Source organism: Euprymna scolopes, chromosome 26 (genome assembly GCF_053919585.1).
Source record: "Euprymna scolopes isolate OS-2025 chromosome 26, ASM5391958v1, whole genome shotgun sequence".
NCBI lineage: Eukaryota > Metazoa > Mollusca > Cephalopoda > Sepiida > Sepiolidae > Euprymna > Euprymna scolopes.
Window position 1 is genome coordinate 12052304 of NC_136507.1, and position 17500 is coordinate 12069803.

At 33.9% G+C, this 17500-nt stretch overlaps 1 protein-coding gene across 5 annotated transcripts in view; it reads left to right on the forward strand.

The window, feature by feature from the left end:
- LOC145247917 (innexin unc-9-like) overlaps window positions 1-17500 on the forward strand; it is a 601649-nt gene that overhangs the window by 419806 nt on the left and 164343 nt on the right. The window contains exon 1 of one of the 5 annotated variants that reach the window (XM_080109550.1): window positions 16310-17146. The exons of the other annotated variants lie outside the window; for them this stretch is intronic. Within the exon in view, the coding sequence (XP_079965676.1) occupies window positions 17085-17146 (62 nt within the window). The 5' untranslated portion in view covers window positions 16310-17084. Of the gene's footprint in view, window positions 1-16309; window positions 17147-17500 lie in introns of those variants that run through there. 5 annotated transcript variants of the gene reach the window in all.

Below are 17500 nucleotides of genomic sequence, written 5' to 3' on the forward strand. Positions count from 1 at the left end.
TGTCCAGACTAACCGTATTACTAATCTCTGTAGTCTTTTGCAAAGTGTAGTACCTGAGGATCTATGAACTCTTTCTAAACTGAGTAAATCTATATTGCTGTTCTAATCTAAACTACCTTTAGCTAAGGAGCTAATTTACCCCACATTAAATACCGATGGTGGTTTAAAATGTACTAATTTTAATTCTCCTAATCAAATGTAATTTGCAATTAAGCCAAAGTGATACAGCGTTGACTTTATTTCTGTCTATTTATCACACCCTCTCCGACTGTGTGTTATTTGAACACGCACACTTATTGCGAATTGTGTCTAAGCCTCTTTTTCTCTACTTTTCTCTCTTTAACTCCATGGCAGTCTATCCTTTCCACTTTTTCTCGGAAACTGCGGGGCAATCTGGCAAAAATTATGTATGGACATAAGTTATAATAATGTACAGCGAACAAAGCATTATGGTATCCTTCGATGCAGAGATAAGAATTGATAGGGATTAATGCAAATACGACCAGAAATTTAACTATGCCCAACAATTAATTTGCTATACGAGGGGCGTGCAATAAGTAATGCCACTGACCCACTTCCAGTTGTCTAATCTAGCTGAAATGTTGCTTGTGCAATGAGTTATATCTCTACGGGTTTCTGTTTTACATGTGTTTGAACTGAGGCAGGTGTGAAATTGAGCCTTGTTGAATGTTGAGCAGTGATCCGGTTTTTGTATTTGAAAGGACGCACACCACAGGAGACTTTTGATGAAATGAAAGAACATTATGGTGATAATGCCCCATCATATGACCTTGTAAAACGCTGGCATCGTGAATTCAAACATGGCCGAAAGACTGTGGAAATAACTCCCAGACCTGGTCGCCCCCCTTCTGCCATTGATGAGGCATCTGTCCGTCAAGTTGAGGCTGCCATTTTGGATCATCGGCGTATTACTATTCGCCAAATAGCCTAAGATGTCAAGATTAGTACAGGGTCTGTACTAATCTATAATTCATGGCCATTTGTATATGCATAAGGTGTTTGCCAGATGGATTCCCAGGTTGTTCACACCATTCCAGAAGCCAGAACGCGTCGAGTGCTCGAGGATGAATTTGAAGATGTGCCAAGAAGATGAGTCAAAGTTTTTTAAAAGACTGATTACACAGGATGAAACCTGGGTCTATCACTATGATCCAGAGACCAAAGCCCAGTCAATGCAGAGGAAGCACTTGGACTCACCACAAGAAGGCAAGGGTGCAGCCCTCCGCTGGCAAGGTCATGTTCACAGTCTTCTGGGACCAGGATGGAGTTGTGATGACAGATTTCCTGGCAAAGGGTACCACAATTACAGGAGCCTATTATGCTTCACTTTTGAGGAAATTAAGGGAATCTATCAAAATCAAGAGACGGGACAAAATCAGCAAAGGTACTCTCCTCCTGCAGGACAACGCTCCGATCCACAACTCGCATGTCGCCAGACCAGAAGGACGGGTTTGTGGTTATGAAAATCTTCCCCATCTTCCCTACTCTCCTGACCTTGCACACTGACTTTCACCTCTTTCGAGCCATGAAGTTGTTTTTGAAAGGAAAGCGTTTCCCAGATGATGCAGCCTTTATTTCTGAAGTCACGTCGTAGTTGGAGGACCAACGTTGGGTGTTCTACAAAAACGGTCTCCAGAGCTGCATCATACGATAGGAGAAATGCATAACACTGGGTGGTTTCTGTGTAGAGACTGACTAATAACTGTAGCAAGTTTCGTTGCTCTATGCTAAGGAAAGTGGGTCAGGGGCATTACTTATTGCACGCCCCTCGTAAAACTCCCATTTTAAGTCAATGCCTAAAACTTCTCCCCGTTAGAAACAGGCAAATGTCTAGCATATATGTATATGTATTTTTATTCAATTTTTTTTCACCCCAAACAAGGCAAAGTGCCACTTTGAAGTAGGGGGCTAATATCGAGGACATAAGTTGCAAGGACATTTTGAAGGGAGATGAGCAGCAAGATGTCTCTTCACATTACACTTGAACTTCTGCATGTCAGTACAGTTGAAAAAGCAGAATCCACAGTCTAACAGTTCTGGGGAAGAAACTAATGAAGTAGAAGGCTTTCTTACATTTAGGGATCTCTACTGTGTAGGGGTGGGATTTAGCTGCTTGTTGTGTTTGTCAGGGTATTTACGTCGATGCTTGTAGTTCGTCAGAGCATTCACCATTAAAATACTTGTAAAACAGGCAGAAGGATGCTACTTTTCGTCGATGGGATAGAGGCTGAAGCCTAGTTGACAGAACCTATCAGGGTGGCGACTTTCTTTTGAACCCTGTCCAGGATTGAGAGACGAGTAGCAGATGCACCAGACCAAATGTGACAACAGTACTCTATATATACATATATGTATATATGTGTGTGTATTTATATATGTATATGTATATATATGTATATATATATATGTGTATATGTATATATATATGTGTATATGTATATATATATGTATGTATATGTATATATATATGTGTATGTATATGTGTATATATGTATATATATGTATATATATATATCTGTACATGTATATGTGTATATATATATGTATATATATATCTGTGTATGTATATATATGTATATATATATGTGTATGTATATATATGTATATCTATATGTGTATATATATATATATATATATATATATATATACATGAGGGCTATTAGCAGTTAAAGGTAATATGTGATACTATTTAACCCGATCGAAACTCGAAAGGAAAAAAGATAAAAATGTGAAGAGAGGAATGTAGCGAGCAAATGAGACTAACTTGTGTTTTTTTAAATTTTTTTTTTCTTTATTAGATTTAACTTTAAAATTTAATAGATTTCATATAATCGGTTTTGAAAACTCACCTTTTCAAACCATTTAATCCTGGTTCAGTGTGTAAACGAACAAGAGATATTTTTGTCTGCTTATTTGTTTTTAAGTTAGATTAACCATCAAACAATACTCATCTCCATCCTGGAAAAATTAAGTAGTTAATCCTGGTGAATGAATGCATATAAATTACTGATTACTTTCAATTATAATTAATTATAATTAATTATAATTAATTATATAATCAAGTTACAATCCATTTGCTTTTTACTTGTACGAAACATCGTTTTATTTTAAAGGTAAAAAACCATTTTCCACAAAAGCAATTTTCATGCCATGTTTTCTTGCTTCAGCCTGAAATTTTAAAAGAAAATTTAAAATAATTATTAAAATGTTGTTCTACTAAATGACACTTAGAAACAATTCCTTTTTTAATTAATTAAGTGGCTATAATTGGTTTTAATTAATTGTCAGTTTTTAAAAATTCTTTTCTGTGTTTTTGTTTAACTTGGTTATCTATAATATAAATTTCAACTGTCTGTCTTAATGTATGTATGTATGTATGTATGTATGTATGTATGTATGTATGTATGCATGTATGTATGCTTAAAGCCTTCGACCGAGTAGACGTATTTTCACGAGATCCGTACTGTTTTGAAGCTCGACCCTTCGGACGACAAATATCGAAATATTGGTTAAAAACATAAATTACTTCACCCTCAACTGAGCATTTTTCTACAGGAAGGGGTCGCTTTTTTCGCTGATATTTTCGAAAGTCGGCCCCTCTTTTCGATTGACAAGCCTTAATTTAAACCTTCGCTACTTCCGGTTTGGCAATGGACGCAACGACAAAGACGTCACTTTTTTTTCACTTTCTTTTTTTTCTTCTTCGCGTACGGGTTCGAGTCTACCTGCCTACTACCCCATTTTGGGGGGCTCAACACACCTCCAAACACCCGGGTAACGCCGGGGACCTAGGCTAGTTATTTTATAAATGAATTAGTTATTATTTTATAGTCTATTTTAATCGTTTAAAATCGAATGTTTATGACTAAACGTAAGTCATATAGGATATAACTACGTTGAAGTACCGATGCTCGTTTTATTACTGAAGTTAAGCAACGTTATGCCTGGTTAGTAACAGATGGGTAACTATTTGGGAATACCAGACACTTTTTGTAGAAGAACGTCTACACCTCCATACAAGAAATATAAAAAACATAACGCCACCATCCGTAATCTGGACGGCTTTTAAATCTGATATTACCTTGACACTTCCTCCTTCGTTCAACCCGCCCAGGATGAATGCCGCTGAAGAATAAACGTGCAAGTTAAATTTATTAGATGCGCCCGGAAATGTATATAAGTCACTTTCCGTTTGCAGGTCTCTTGCGTTAACGTTTTGAATGGCATCTGCATCGCTCGACCATGGATCAATGAGCAGTTTTCAACATAGAAGCCTATGTTCTGGTAAAACAATACTAAAGTTTTCGAGATGGAAGTTTAATTTTGACAAGGGCATACCTGAGCAAGCCAAATCCATACATAAAGTATATAAATGGGTTAGTATATTACATACCGTTCCAACACAGATTATATCCCGGAGTATACACTAGGGACATGTATATGAATATGTTTATAGTTATATATTTGGTTGGTGCAAAAATAATGACCCTCAACTTCATCAAAAAACCAACCTAATAGTTATGAATGCATCTTTTCCGTATATGTGAATAGCTAATTAGTGTGTATTGGCGTATGCATAGTGTGTCCCTGTGTGTATTTACGAAAATCTAGCCATTCTGAATCATTTAATGATGTTCTTCATTTCTAAACTGCCAATCATTGCATCTCATTAAGCCGTATCTACCAGTGGCTTTAAACATTAATAAGTAACTAGCGAGGGGTACCCGGCGTTGCCCGGGTGTTTAGAGGTGCGTGTGGAAACTCCGTGGGTGGGGGGGTTAAAAATGTTTTGGTAGGTAAGTATGAGCATCGAACCCAAACCGTTGAGGCAAAGTTGTAAATTAAAGTGTGAAAAAAAAAGTGCGACGTTAACCATTGCCCCATCACGAGATGCTAACGGAAACACGTTTGAATTAATTTAATTACTTGGATTTGGCACGTGCCCGTTTTAATGAGTTAATGAGGTCAAGTTTGACTGCGGGATTTTTATTTTCCCAAGATGCTATAGGAAAAAGACTAACCCACATGCGACGAGCGACAAATGTTGAATATTTATCTTCCCGAAATCGAGCAAATTAAATAGACAGGCGAGCTTCGTTGTTAACTGTGAGATATTACGATTTATATGTGATATAAAAAGTTTTAAAAAGTTGTGAAGCGACCGACCGCTTCTCTGAAAAAAGCCTTTTGTAGATATACAGAAAAAGCGAACACACATACAAACATACAAACATTTTCGCTTTTACATTTATAGATAATTCAATTCCTCATCCGATATGTTCAAAATACGAGGCGTGTTTTAAAAAAAATATCGAAACTGAAGCAGACCCTTGTAACTTGTGCACACACAAGAACAGATTTAGACAAATGGTTGCTTTTAAGATATAACTACTCAAAAAGTGGCACTGGATTGGGACAAAAAGATGTCTATAAACCTTTTTTTTTTCATTTGAGTAAAGCGAACAGCAAATATGATGAGAATTGATTGACGTATTTAAAACATTTACGGAAATTTTTTTCAAGTTTTAAAAGTTCATTAAGAATATATAATACCAATTAAAAATCTATCAAATTAAACCCATAAATTAATTTAATTGTATAACAAGAAACTCTAGCGATATTTTAATAGTATTTTATTTAAGAATATTTTATGCTTGTATTAGCGTATAAACAAAGCTTTTTTTAAGAAATAAAACTTTTTTTTTGCTTTAAATGTGTTATGTATGAAAATATTTATTTTTAGACGATATAAGAAATGTTTTCAAAACATTGTTTGTACGTTTTATTAAGTGGCAAATCGTATATTGCTTTTTGTTCTAATCTGTATATTTTTCTCTCATTATTCGCGGTTGCATCATCAGGATTTTATTCGACTGAATAAGAAGTTGTTTACAGTAAATTAGGAATTAAAGTTAGCTCGAATTGTTATAGATTTCAAAATTCTAAAGTGTTTTTTTTTTGTGTAAAACGTATATTATTTGAAAACAGCATTATATCAAGGGGTAAAGTCCTTTGCAATTCTATAATGTGCGTCTACCATTCGCTTAAATTATATACCTGTATTTGTCATGAATGTAGATAATTACATGGAACTAGCTAAAGAAAATGCAGGTTATGAAGATTTTCTAATTCACTAAAAGAAGCTTTTTTTTTAATTCCTAGTGAGTAAAAACAAAATAATAATAATAATAATAATAATAATAATAATAATAATAATAATAATAATAATAATAATAATAATAATAATACACAGCCCTTAAAACCTATCTTGTACTATTGTAGTTATCATAGCAAATTAAATTGAACCATTGAATTGAATTTACATAGATTAAAATGAAAGCCAAAAGTGATTATTTAATAAACATGTAGATAAAAATTCTAATAATTATTATAAAAAAAAACTGAAAGTACTTTTAATATTAAATAGATAAATATATAAACAATATTTTATATAAATATTTATAATCTACAGACTAAGCTATCATCGCTGTAAGAAATGATAATTAACCCCAATTTGACTTTGCCACCTCTTGAATTAGCAGTACATATACCGTAACACTGGTCAAATATAGTGTTTAACAACAGAGGCTGTAACATTGCTTTACGCTTAATGTGACTGCTTTTCGTAAATTCTGCTAGAAGGCGCAATCCAAATTCACAAATCGAATTAGATCATACAGACTCAGCGGATAACTATCACTAAAGATGTTATATCATATATATATATATATATATATATATATATATATATATTCGTCTGAAACTCTCTGATCTAATTGGCTTTGTTAATTTCCTGTTCAATCAATTTCAATCATCTAACGAATTTTATTACTTTAAAACTAGTTCACTATAAGCAAAACTAATATAAGAATAATTTGATAATAATTAGGTTAAACTGTTTTACTAGAGAAAAATAATCAATAGTTTCTAAATTTGTAACCGTTTATTTTTTTATTTCTCCCAGTATAGAAATTTTATTTGCAAGAAAACAAAATTACATCTAACTTTTATTAGACTAATATATTTTGCGACTCAAACATAGAACGTGAATGGTGAATGTTAAGAATAAACATGATTTACTTCAGAAAGAATGGTTAACGAATTTTATTTACAAGCGCATTATAGAGCGTATTCTGTTAAACGTATGAATTAACTACTAGACACGATCTTCGATTGCGTTCGGTCTTTCTGTACAAGAGTTTGTCAGGACAACCTGACATAAGGATACTTTACTCCACTGATAAAACCTGAACAAATATACAAAATATCTTAGTATTCGAAGCCCGAAAAAGATCCAATCAGCATGGCTATACACAGTTCATAGGATAACTGGTTCTTCGTGTCCTAGTGATGTTATATCACATAACAGCATTTGCTTCGATACTCCTGCAGACAAGATGAATCTGATAAAAACAAGGGACAACAATAAGATATAATATAACATATAAAACCGATCGGTTTTCGCGAGGAAAATTAATAGTTTTCACGTCTTTACTAACTCATCGTTTAAGGGTTAGAGTAGAACTTCAGATAAGCATACGTATATCTCTGTATCTCATCTATAGTTCGAGTGTTAGTCTCAAGAACGACCCCCTTGGTTGCTGAGACTTTGCGTTGAATAAAAATTAAAGTTAAACAATTAAAAAACATTTGAGTATGCCAATTATGTATGACTAACAATATCAGGAGCATTATATCCTCCTGCACTGTCACGCCATGTTGTCGTTTTTAATTCTTATTGTTTGCATTTTATGATATTCATTTTTAGACTTGGAAACGGAAGTGATAGACATGGAAGTGACAGAAACGGAAGTGACAAAAAATGGAAATGACAATATCGGAAGTGACAGATAACGTATAATATAAGAGAGTGGCAGTACGCCATTATCACGTCGGACACACCGGTTCCCGTCAGATCACCGAAGATAAGCAACGATAAGCCTAGTCAGTACCAGATGGGTGACAATTTAGGACTTCCAGGTGCTGTATGTGCTTTCCGCTTATCTCGGCATTGTTTCCAGTCGTCTTGGACTTCACCTTGCCACTGGACTCGAGCAGTGCTGATCTTTCTATGTTTGCATATTGAAAATATATATTTATATATATATATATATATATATATATATACTTATATATAAAAGGCACTTTGTCTGTGTATGTGCTTGTGTGTGTACATGTGAGTTCGTTCCCTATGAATTCCGAAACACCTGGGCCAATTTTCAAACGCTGTTCGTGTGCCGGTTTCTTCATGATGAATTGCCAAACTAAGCTGAACTCAAAAGTAACTGATAGTTGCTAAATTTGCAATAAAAGAAAATAAAGTTGTCAGTTTTAAAATGCGTCGCCTTTAAAGACGCATTCTATATATCCGAAATTTATTGACAGAAATAATAATAGCTAATTTGTATTTCATTATCTTCGAATGCTTTTTGGCCTTGATAGATAAGAAAAAGAAAAACATTTTCATGCATAATTTCTTTTGATAATTGTGAAGTTTATGGAACCATGTTAAATAATAATGTTATCATTTAGAAAGTCATTCTTAACATGGGGAGGGAAGTTTGTTTTGTTTTAACAAATCTGTACCTTTCATCAAACAACTTAATAAGCAATGGATATTGTAAAAATTGAGTTTATTTTGAAAATTCTTCCTAAAAGTATCACGGTCCGTAAACTGCACAAGAAGCATTATTTTTATACAAAAAAAAAAAACAAATGAAAGAACATGTATTCGCATTGAAGGAAAGTGATAAATAAGGAAACACAACAAATAGGGGAAATAAGAGAAATAGTAAAGAAAGAAACGAAATAAATAAAAGACAGCTAAAATCACTATATACGATTCTCTATATGTGCTTAAATCTAAACGCAGATTCCATGAACAAAGCTTCTTTCCCATAACGGCTCACATGTGGAACACTGTTCCGCCGGCCTGCTTCCCGGTTGAATACAACATGGTAGCCTTCAAATCAAATGCAAACAAGTTCTTGTTGAGCTGTCCCCCATAACTAATCAATTTCTACCCAATTTACACCATTAACTATAACTACACTATCACCTTACATTCATTGGCTCTTATCCTCGAGTGGCCTTCGGGCCTTTATAAGTGGTATCTCCCAACTAAAAAAAATTGATTTCTACTGGTAAACGGATTAAAATGTACTTTTCTTTTACTGTCATAGTTTTTTGTTAGTGTTGTTGTTGTTGTTTTTGTTGTTGTTGCTGCTGTTTATTTTTCCGCCATATTAACTCTTTTCGAGTTATTTAATGCCAAATACGGTTATTTATGTAAATCTGTTTATGCCAAAAGTTCTTTATATCTTTAAATGGTTATTTAGAGTGTTTGATGTGGGTTGTTTTATGAGAAAATTGTTTTTGTTGTTAGCTTTGCAGAACATGATTGAGTTTTACAAAGGGGAAAAAAACAATAAAATCAATGTTTGGTGCATTTTAGGTCAGGAAGCTTGTATCTTTAGGCAGCCTGGTCTGTTAGCACTAGTTCTAAATATTTCCACGAGAATATGCCTGAAAAGAATAATAGGGATTGGCAGTGTTTCTGTAATAGTTATAACAGAAATCAAGAAGGGGGGGTTCACTTTGAAACCGACAGATAGTATATAGGATATCTGCTAATATTCATTTTTTCTTAACGTGGCTGGATATGGAAATATTTAGTTATATTAATTTCTGTATGTATAGAAAGATTTATCAATAATGCAATTTAATAAAAACTGTTCCAAAATTAGAAATCCTAATCATTATTCGACTTTTTCTCCTCTAAAATAGTTTATCTTAGAAATATTAGCCTATCATTTTTTTGTTTTCATTTTTAGGTTAATAACTTCGTATTTTTTATGTCGTCTAATTTTAGTATGATATTAGAATTCATGTGTCTAGCTTCTTTCTTATTGAATTTTTGTCTTGTTTCCACATTAGTACCAATAAGTGGGGTCCCACGACTCCTGGCTGATAACCTCTTTGCTTTGGTAGGAAAAACTGTAACGATTTTAAGTTCATTCTAGGTGTAGCTATTCGAAACTTGGTTAAACTTTCTCAATTGTGCAAACCTTCTTTCTCTCAATTCCCTCCCTCTCTATCATACACACACACGCACATATATATGTATATGTGCGTATACACACACACACACACACACACACACACACACATATATATATATATATATATGATGACCCTTGGAAGATTCGAAAGCAGAACCACAGAATCCGAATATATATATATATATATATATATATATATATATATATACATATATATGCATGTATATGCATATGCATATATATGCATGTATATGCATATACATATATATGCATATATATATACACATATATATATGCATATATATACATATATATATGCATATATATATACATATATATATGCATATATATACATATATATATGCATATATATACATATATATGCATATATATACATATATATATATATATATATATATATATATATATAGATTTGTCCCCCATAAATCTGTGTTCTGTTCTGATTTTGAACAGTCTACTTCTTTTCTATATGCTCTTTCCCTCCCTTTTTCTTGTGTTCTTTTTATGTTTGTTATTTATTTTTTTGTTTTTTACTTTCATTTTATTTTCACTTTTCTGTCTCGTATTTCTACTAATAGTACAGCTGCCATTATTGACTATTTTTAAGTACCCTTTTTTTAATTTGCTATGTTTTATATTTTTTTGATTCGTCGTCATCGCGTCTCTGTACAGGTGGCTTTTATTGATGTTGCTGTTGTCGTTTTTCTAATTCTGCATCCATTCAGTCATTCATTCATTCATTCAGTCATTCATATTTCATATTGCCTTCTCCTTCGCGATCTTTGGAGTGATTTATTTTAATGTTCTTCTTGTCCTTCTTTTTCTACTTCTAAGATAGCTTCTTGATCTGAGATCGTTATATTTTTCCCCTACGTTTTCCTCATCAAAAGTTGATATTTTCGTCGCACCACTTTTACTGTTTTTTTTTTCTTATTTTTAAAGATGTCTTTTTTTATTATGTTGACTTTTTACTTCTGCTTTCTCTTCTTTTTCTTCTTCTTATTATTAGTAATAATAGTAGTAGTAGCAGCTGTAGTAGCAGTAGTAATAGTAGTAGTATACACCTATTCCTTCTTATAATTAATCGTCTTCTTTCTTATTTTTCTTCTATTATTACTATTCTCCTTCTTTTTCTTCTTCTGATAATTATTATTCTTATTAGTTTTTAATAATATATTTCATATTATCATACATCTTCTTCTTTTTCTTCTTCCTCCTTTTTTCATACTACTACTATTGGACATTTTTTTTCCAGTCTTGTATTATACTTAAGTTGAGCAATGTTAAACTTTTACAGAACTGTTTGCAAGTTCGACTTCAGATGATATTTACTTTTAATACTTGTTTGTCTGTAATTCTGTACATGAATGCGTGCGTATATTAGCATTAAACTCATTTAACACAAGTAACATAGCCTTCTAATTCTTTTAACTTATAGGGGGTTATCGCACATATAATTACCAGTGATTGCTTGCTGGCAAAAACAGGTGGTGATTTTCAGTTATTTCCGCTTTTTTCTACACGTGTAGCAATCACCTGGCATTCTCACATGGAATAAAGGAAATTATTATTATTATTATTATTATTATTATTATTATTATTATTATTATTATTATTAATATTATTATTATTAACATTATTATTATTGGCTAACAAGGAGCTTTCTCACAGGTCTTCAGAGATCTTTCCCTGAAAACAGCCTGTGCTGTTCTCTGGAAGCTGAGTGACAACAAGTCTCCCCAGGTTTTCAGTACTCTCTACTACTTTCGATATTATTATTATTATTATTATTATTATTATTATTATTATTATTATTATTATTATTATTATTATTATTAACATTATTATTATTGGCTAACAAGGAGCTTTCTCACAGGTCTTCAGAGATCTTTCCCTGAAAACAGCCTGTGCTGTTCTCTGGAAGCTGAGTGACAACAAGTCTCCCCAGGTTTTCAGTACTCTCTACTACTTTCGATATTATTATTATTATTATTATTATTATTATTATTATTATTAACATTATTATTATTGGCTAACAAGGAGCTTTCTCACAGGTCTTCAGAGATCTTTCCCTGAAAACAGCCTGTGCTGTTCTCTGGAAGCTGAGTGACAACAAGTCTCCCCAGGTTTTCAGTACTCTCTACTACTTTCGATATTATTATTATTATTATTATTATTATTATTATTTATTTATTTTTTTTTTTTTTTATTTATTTATTTTTTTTTTTGTTGTTTTTTGTTGTTTTTTTTACCTTATGCCTTTACCGTTATTCGCTCTCTATCTCAAATACTCTCATCCTCTCTCTCTCTCTCTCTCTCTCTCTCTCTCTCTCTCTCTCTCTCTCTCTCTCTCTCTCTCTCTATTCTGTCTCTGTTCTTTAATGGGCCCCCTTATCCCATACGCTCTCTGTCCCACCCTGTCCCTTCGCTTCTTTCTCTGCAACTGGTACTCTCCCTCTCTTTCACACACACACACACACACACACACACACACACACACACACACACACACACACACACACACATTCATCCAATTTCATCTCGACTTCCGCGCCAAAAAGAAGAAAGAAAGGAAAAAAGAATAGAGCGATCCCTCCCTCTACCTCACAACTTTTACCGTTCCTTTCCTCCCTTTACAAGAAATAAAATAAAATAAAAACGCACTCCCGCCGTCTCTTTGAACATTTCCAAATTTCTGCAAATAGACCTCCCACTGCTACCACTTAGACACCCACCTTTCGGGGCAATACGCCCAAAAAGACGCACCTGTGCATTCATATCTAGCCCTCTACTCCTCCCCCTCTCACCTAGCCTGTTTCCCAACCTTTCCAACACGCTTCCGTCTCTTTTTTCACATTTTAAGTGAATTGAAGTATGTGTGTCATTAGTTCTTTTCTTGTTGTTTCAAACACGTATGCGTTTATTTGTATACGGGTGTTCTTGCTCACACCGGAAGAGAGCGTCACTATCAAGAGTTTGAGGTGGGGTGGTCTAACTTTTTATTTCTAAATAAAGTTAGTGTGAGTGTTTACTGTTTCCTCAGCAGTGTATGTGTGTTTGTAAAAATAAACACTTAATTATAATTCTTCATTTACCGATACGTCAACACTAATACCCCTAATTTCCATTATTATTATTATTAGTAGTAGTAGTAGTAGTAGTAGTAGTAGTAGTAGTAGCCGTCCGTTTTATTTATATTTATATTGTTAGCAGTATTTTCAACATCCACCCTACCCCGTTCTAGGTATTGGCATTCTCTCATATCCCTACCAATACCGTTTGGATATAATCTATCTTACCCCCTCAGCCAACCCCAGCCAATAGAGGTTCTCACAAATGCAAACACCCGCACCACCACAAACAACAGTTGCATTGCCGAGGAGTGGAGGCCTGTCCGGTAGAGTTTAGACAGTCGCCGGGGCCGAACCCCATAACTGGCCGACCCTTAACGGCGCAGAGATCGCACTGAATTCTGGAGGTACCCCCCATCCAAACAGACTTGAACTCACTTGAATCAACCACTTTACCACCCATAAAGGAGCCACTATTATCGTAAGCGAAAGGAGACTTAAAAGAAAAAAGAATTGTTTGTTTAATTGTTTCATTTGCAAAGACTATCGTTATAAAACGAAACTTATTCGAGGTATAGTCGTATTAAAAAACAACCCCCCCCAAAAAAAAAAGTACTTAAGAGAGTGGACTCAACAGGAACTAACACCAACACACAAGTGTAAACGAACTCTTATTACCAGAGATACTGTTCTTATACCAAGCGAATAAGGCGACATCTAAGGCGGACATAACACATTTCCGAACATTCATATCGAAACTACGACTACCTCTATTTCCATTACTGCTGCCATCTTCATTTTTCTTAGAATTAATTTTCGCTCGGCGTTGTCGCTACAGTCGCCTCGACTATCATTCCTGCAAGCATCTAGCTCGTAAGGAGATCTAATCACAGTGCAGTAGTCATCGCAATAACCGCATTCACACACACACACACACACACACACACACATACAAAACATTAAATAATATTACTAATATATATATATATATATATATATATATATATATATATATTTAATAGTAATTTTATTTTGCACATTTTCAAAATTTCTGGACAATCCAATCACGCACCTGTCCTTTTAGCAAGGTTTCCTTCTTGATTTTTAAATTAAACCATGCTACTAAGATATATAAATATATATCTACGTGCGTAGATATATAGATATCTATTTGTTTTTTTCTTTTAATATTGTTGACATATTTTTAATATTTCTGGACAATACAGTCACGCACCTGTGCTTTAGCAACGTCTTTTTTTTTTCTTTTTTTTTTTGTATTCAAGAAATTGTTTATGTTGACGCAAAGGTCTGATCTTGAGAATGCGCCAAAACAACAGACTTTATTATCCGATGAAAAAAAGTGCTCCTGTCCTCGGATCGAGTAACGAAGGATGACATAACAACTGTGGATGCTGTGGCAGCTGTCCACTACTATGACTACTACGATATGTATTGTCACTGCTACTCTGCTTTTAAATATGGATACCAAAGTAGCTGGTACTATACTGCAGCTCCATGTTTATAAAGCTCGTTGATATGTATATAGATATATATATGGATATATATTTATATATATATATATACATATCTAAGAAACGGCTAATATATGTATGAAAAATTTATGCACACATGGGAAAAAATAACAACAAAACGTAACAAAGAAACAAAAAGATCGTTTAAAAGTTGTTTTTTTTTAATATTAATTAATGACAACTGTAAATAGTAAATATGTTGATTATGATGATGGTGAAGCCCTTGACGTCAATGACGACGACGACGCCAATGGCAACGACTGAAAATGGGACGAAACTCTGGGACCCGATGCTGATCCCGACGATGACCTCGACGGTGACGACGCGGATGACACTGACTACGATAACGACGATAACCGTCGCCTCCGCTAATCATTTCGATGGCAAACCTCTAATTTGTATTGACAACAAAAGTTCAGCGACGACCACCACGACGAAAACCTCAATAGCAACCACAATTAAAACAGAGATAAACAGACTGCTCTATTCTGTGATCACGACGATGATGATGTTTACAATTATAGTCTATAAAATAAGAATGATATGTATGATGATGATGATAACCAAAAAACTCCAGTTGTTCTGAACCCCTTTAAAGCTGTGCCAGTCTAAACACCCTACAGACTTAGATCCGTCTGCGTCCAAAAACCCTGCTACTGTTTCATGCTACCTCCGTCAAGGATACAAATCCGACCACCAAAATCTACAATATCACCCTTGTTGCTAGATTACAAAAACAATACGTCCAAAAATTCTAAGGGAAAATGACTTGTTACTCTACCTACTAGCATTTACACACATGCATGTATAGACACCATTTCACCGTTCCATAGTCGTTATTTACGTGTGGATACAACGTTTAAATAAGTAAATAGAATATATCCGACGAAGAAAACATGTGTCTTAAGCATTAAGTGAACTTATATGTATTGCTTGACTCACGTGGTCACGTTAATATAAGCGCATATTGCTATAAGATTCAGCCATACTTTAAATACAAGTGAAATCTTGATAGAAAGTAACATTTTCTTTGTAGGTTTTCAACGATTAAGAAAATAGACCGTAGTTTTTAGAAATAATGATACTGTTTATTTAAATAGTAGTATCCACTTTAGAACGATTCAATGTAATAAATATATGTTATATGTAAACACATATAAATTTACACCAACGTGTTTAAGACTAGCATCTTATAGTAATAACATATAATTGTGAAGTCTTATATAGTTGCTTGTTGTATCCATGTGTGTGTGTACATGAATATATATAATTATATGTATCACTGAAGTCAATCTTTCACACCCAAATCACCTATGCAGCCTTTAAGCGTTACTCGTAAGGATACCCTCCCCCATCATTCCGACCCCCCTATAAACCACTTTGGAGTTAAGTATCCGTTACCTCATTTATATTTCGCGCCAATGTTTGGCTCAAATCCATATCGTTTTCACGACGGTGGTATTAAAAACAAAAACGGAAAAAAGGTGAAAAAAATACGGACTAAACTTTAATAAACAATACTGATATATATATATATATATATATATATATATATATATATATATATATATATATATATATATATGCAAAGAAAAAACAGAAGAAAGAGCATATTTGTAAATTATTATTTTCAAAGATTGTTGCCTTCTTAAAATGAAACAATATATTAGTTTATTTTACTATTAAGAAAGTGAAAGTGAAAGTGGAAAGCGAAAGTAGAATTTTTTAAGTGAACGAAATGGATTATATAAACATGTGTTTCAATGTAAAATCATTTGACTTATCTAGATTTGCGTGACAAAAAAGAAGACATCGGACGTTCTCCGCGTTTACCCGTTAATATAGCACTGATAATTCCTAGTGTCCCCAACTTTGTTGTTGCTGCTGCTGTTGTTGTGGTTGTGGTCATCTCGGCCGCCCTTTTAGTGGCCTTGCTCCCAGTACTGATCCAGAGTGTGACACTTATCTGCCATCTCAGTAAAGGGAACCCCCACCACAACCACCATCATCACCACCATTATCAACACCGCCATCGCCGACGCAACGTTCGTTTTCTTCAACAACAACAACAGCAACAACAAAATAACAACAACGACGACCACGACCACGACCACGACAACGAACAAGACAACCGCCCCCCACATCCCGACTTTCCAAACAATAACATAAACAACAACAACAGCAACAACAACGTTCGCCTTCATCATCATAATCGCCAACATCACCTTTATCATTATTATCATTATACACCTAATCAGCATTATCTAGTTGCGACGGGCAAAAGTCTCATTGCCGAAATAAAAAAGGGAAATAACAATAAAAAGACTTCCAACAGGGGAGATAATCAAAGTTCAGCCCAAAATCAGAGTGTTGACGGTATGTTTCCTTGGGCTGATAGTTCCAGTGGTTTAAGTGTTTTTGGATCCGACAGATATTCTGTGTGAGTTTTATAACATTTTTATTTCTGTTCTGAGAGAAAAAAAAGCGTTCTGAACGGAATCTTCATTAGGTTTGATTTGCTGTTATGTTTTCTTTCATGCTACGAATTGGTTTGTTTGTTTACATGTGGTTATTTTTATACATTGTGTCGTGCTATTTGATTCTTGGTTCTATGTCAGATATATGAAGAACTGTGTGTTGATTTGGTCTCGAAGTTGTCTTGAATATAGTCGTATATACAGACGTACATATATGAAGGCAAAATGTAAACATTGCAAAAAAAACGAAGAGACAATGCTAAATATATAAGAATGCACACTTATAAAGAGACACTGGTCTATATTTATTCATAGTT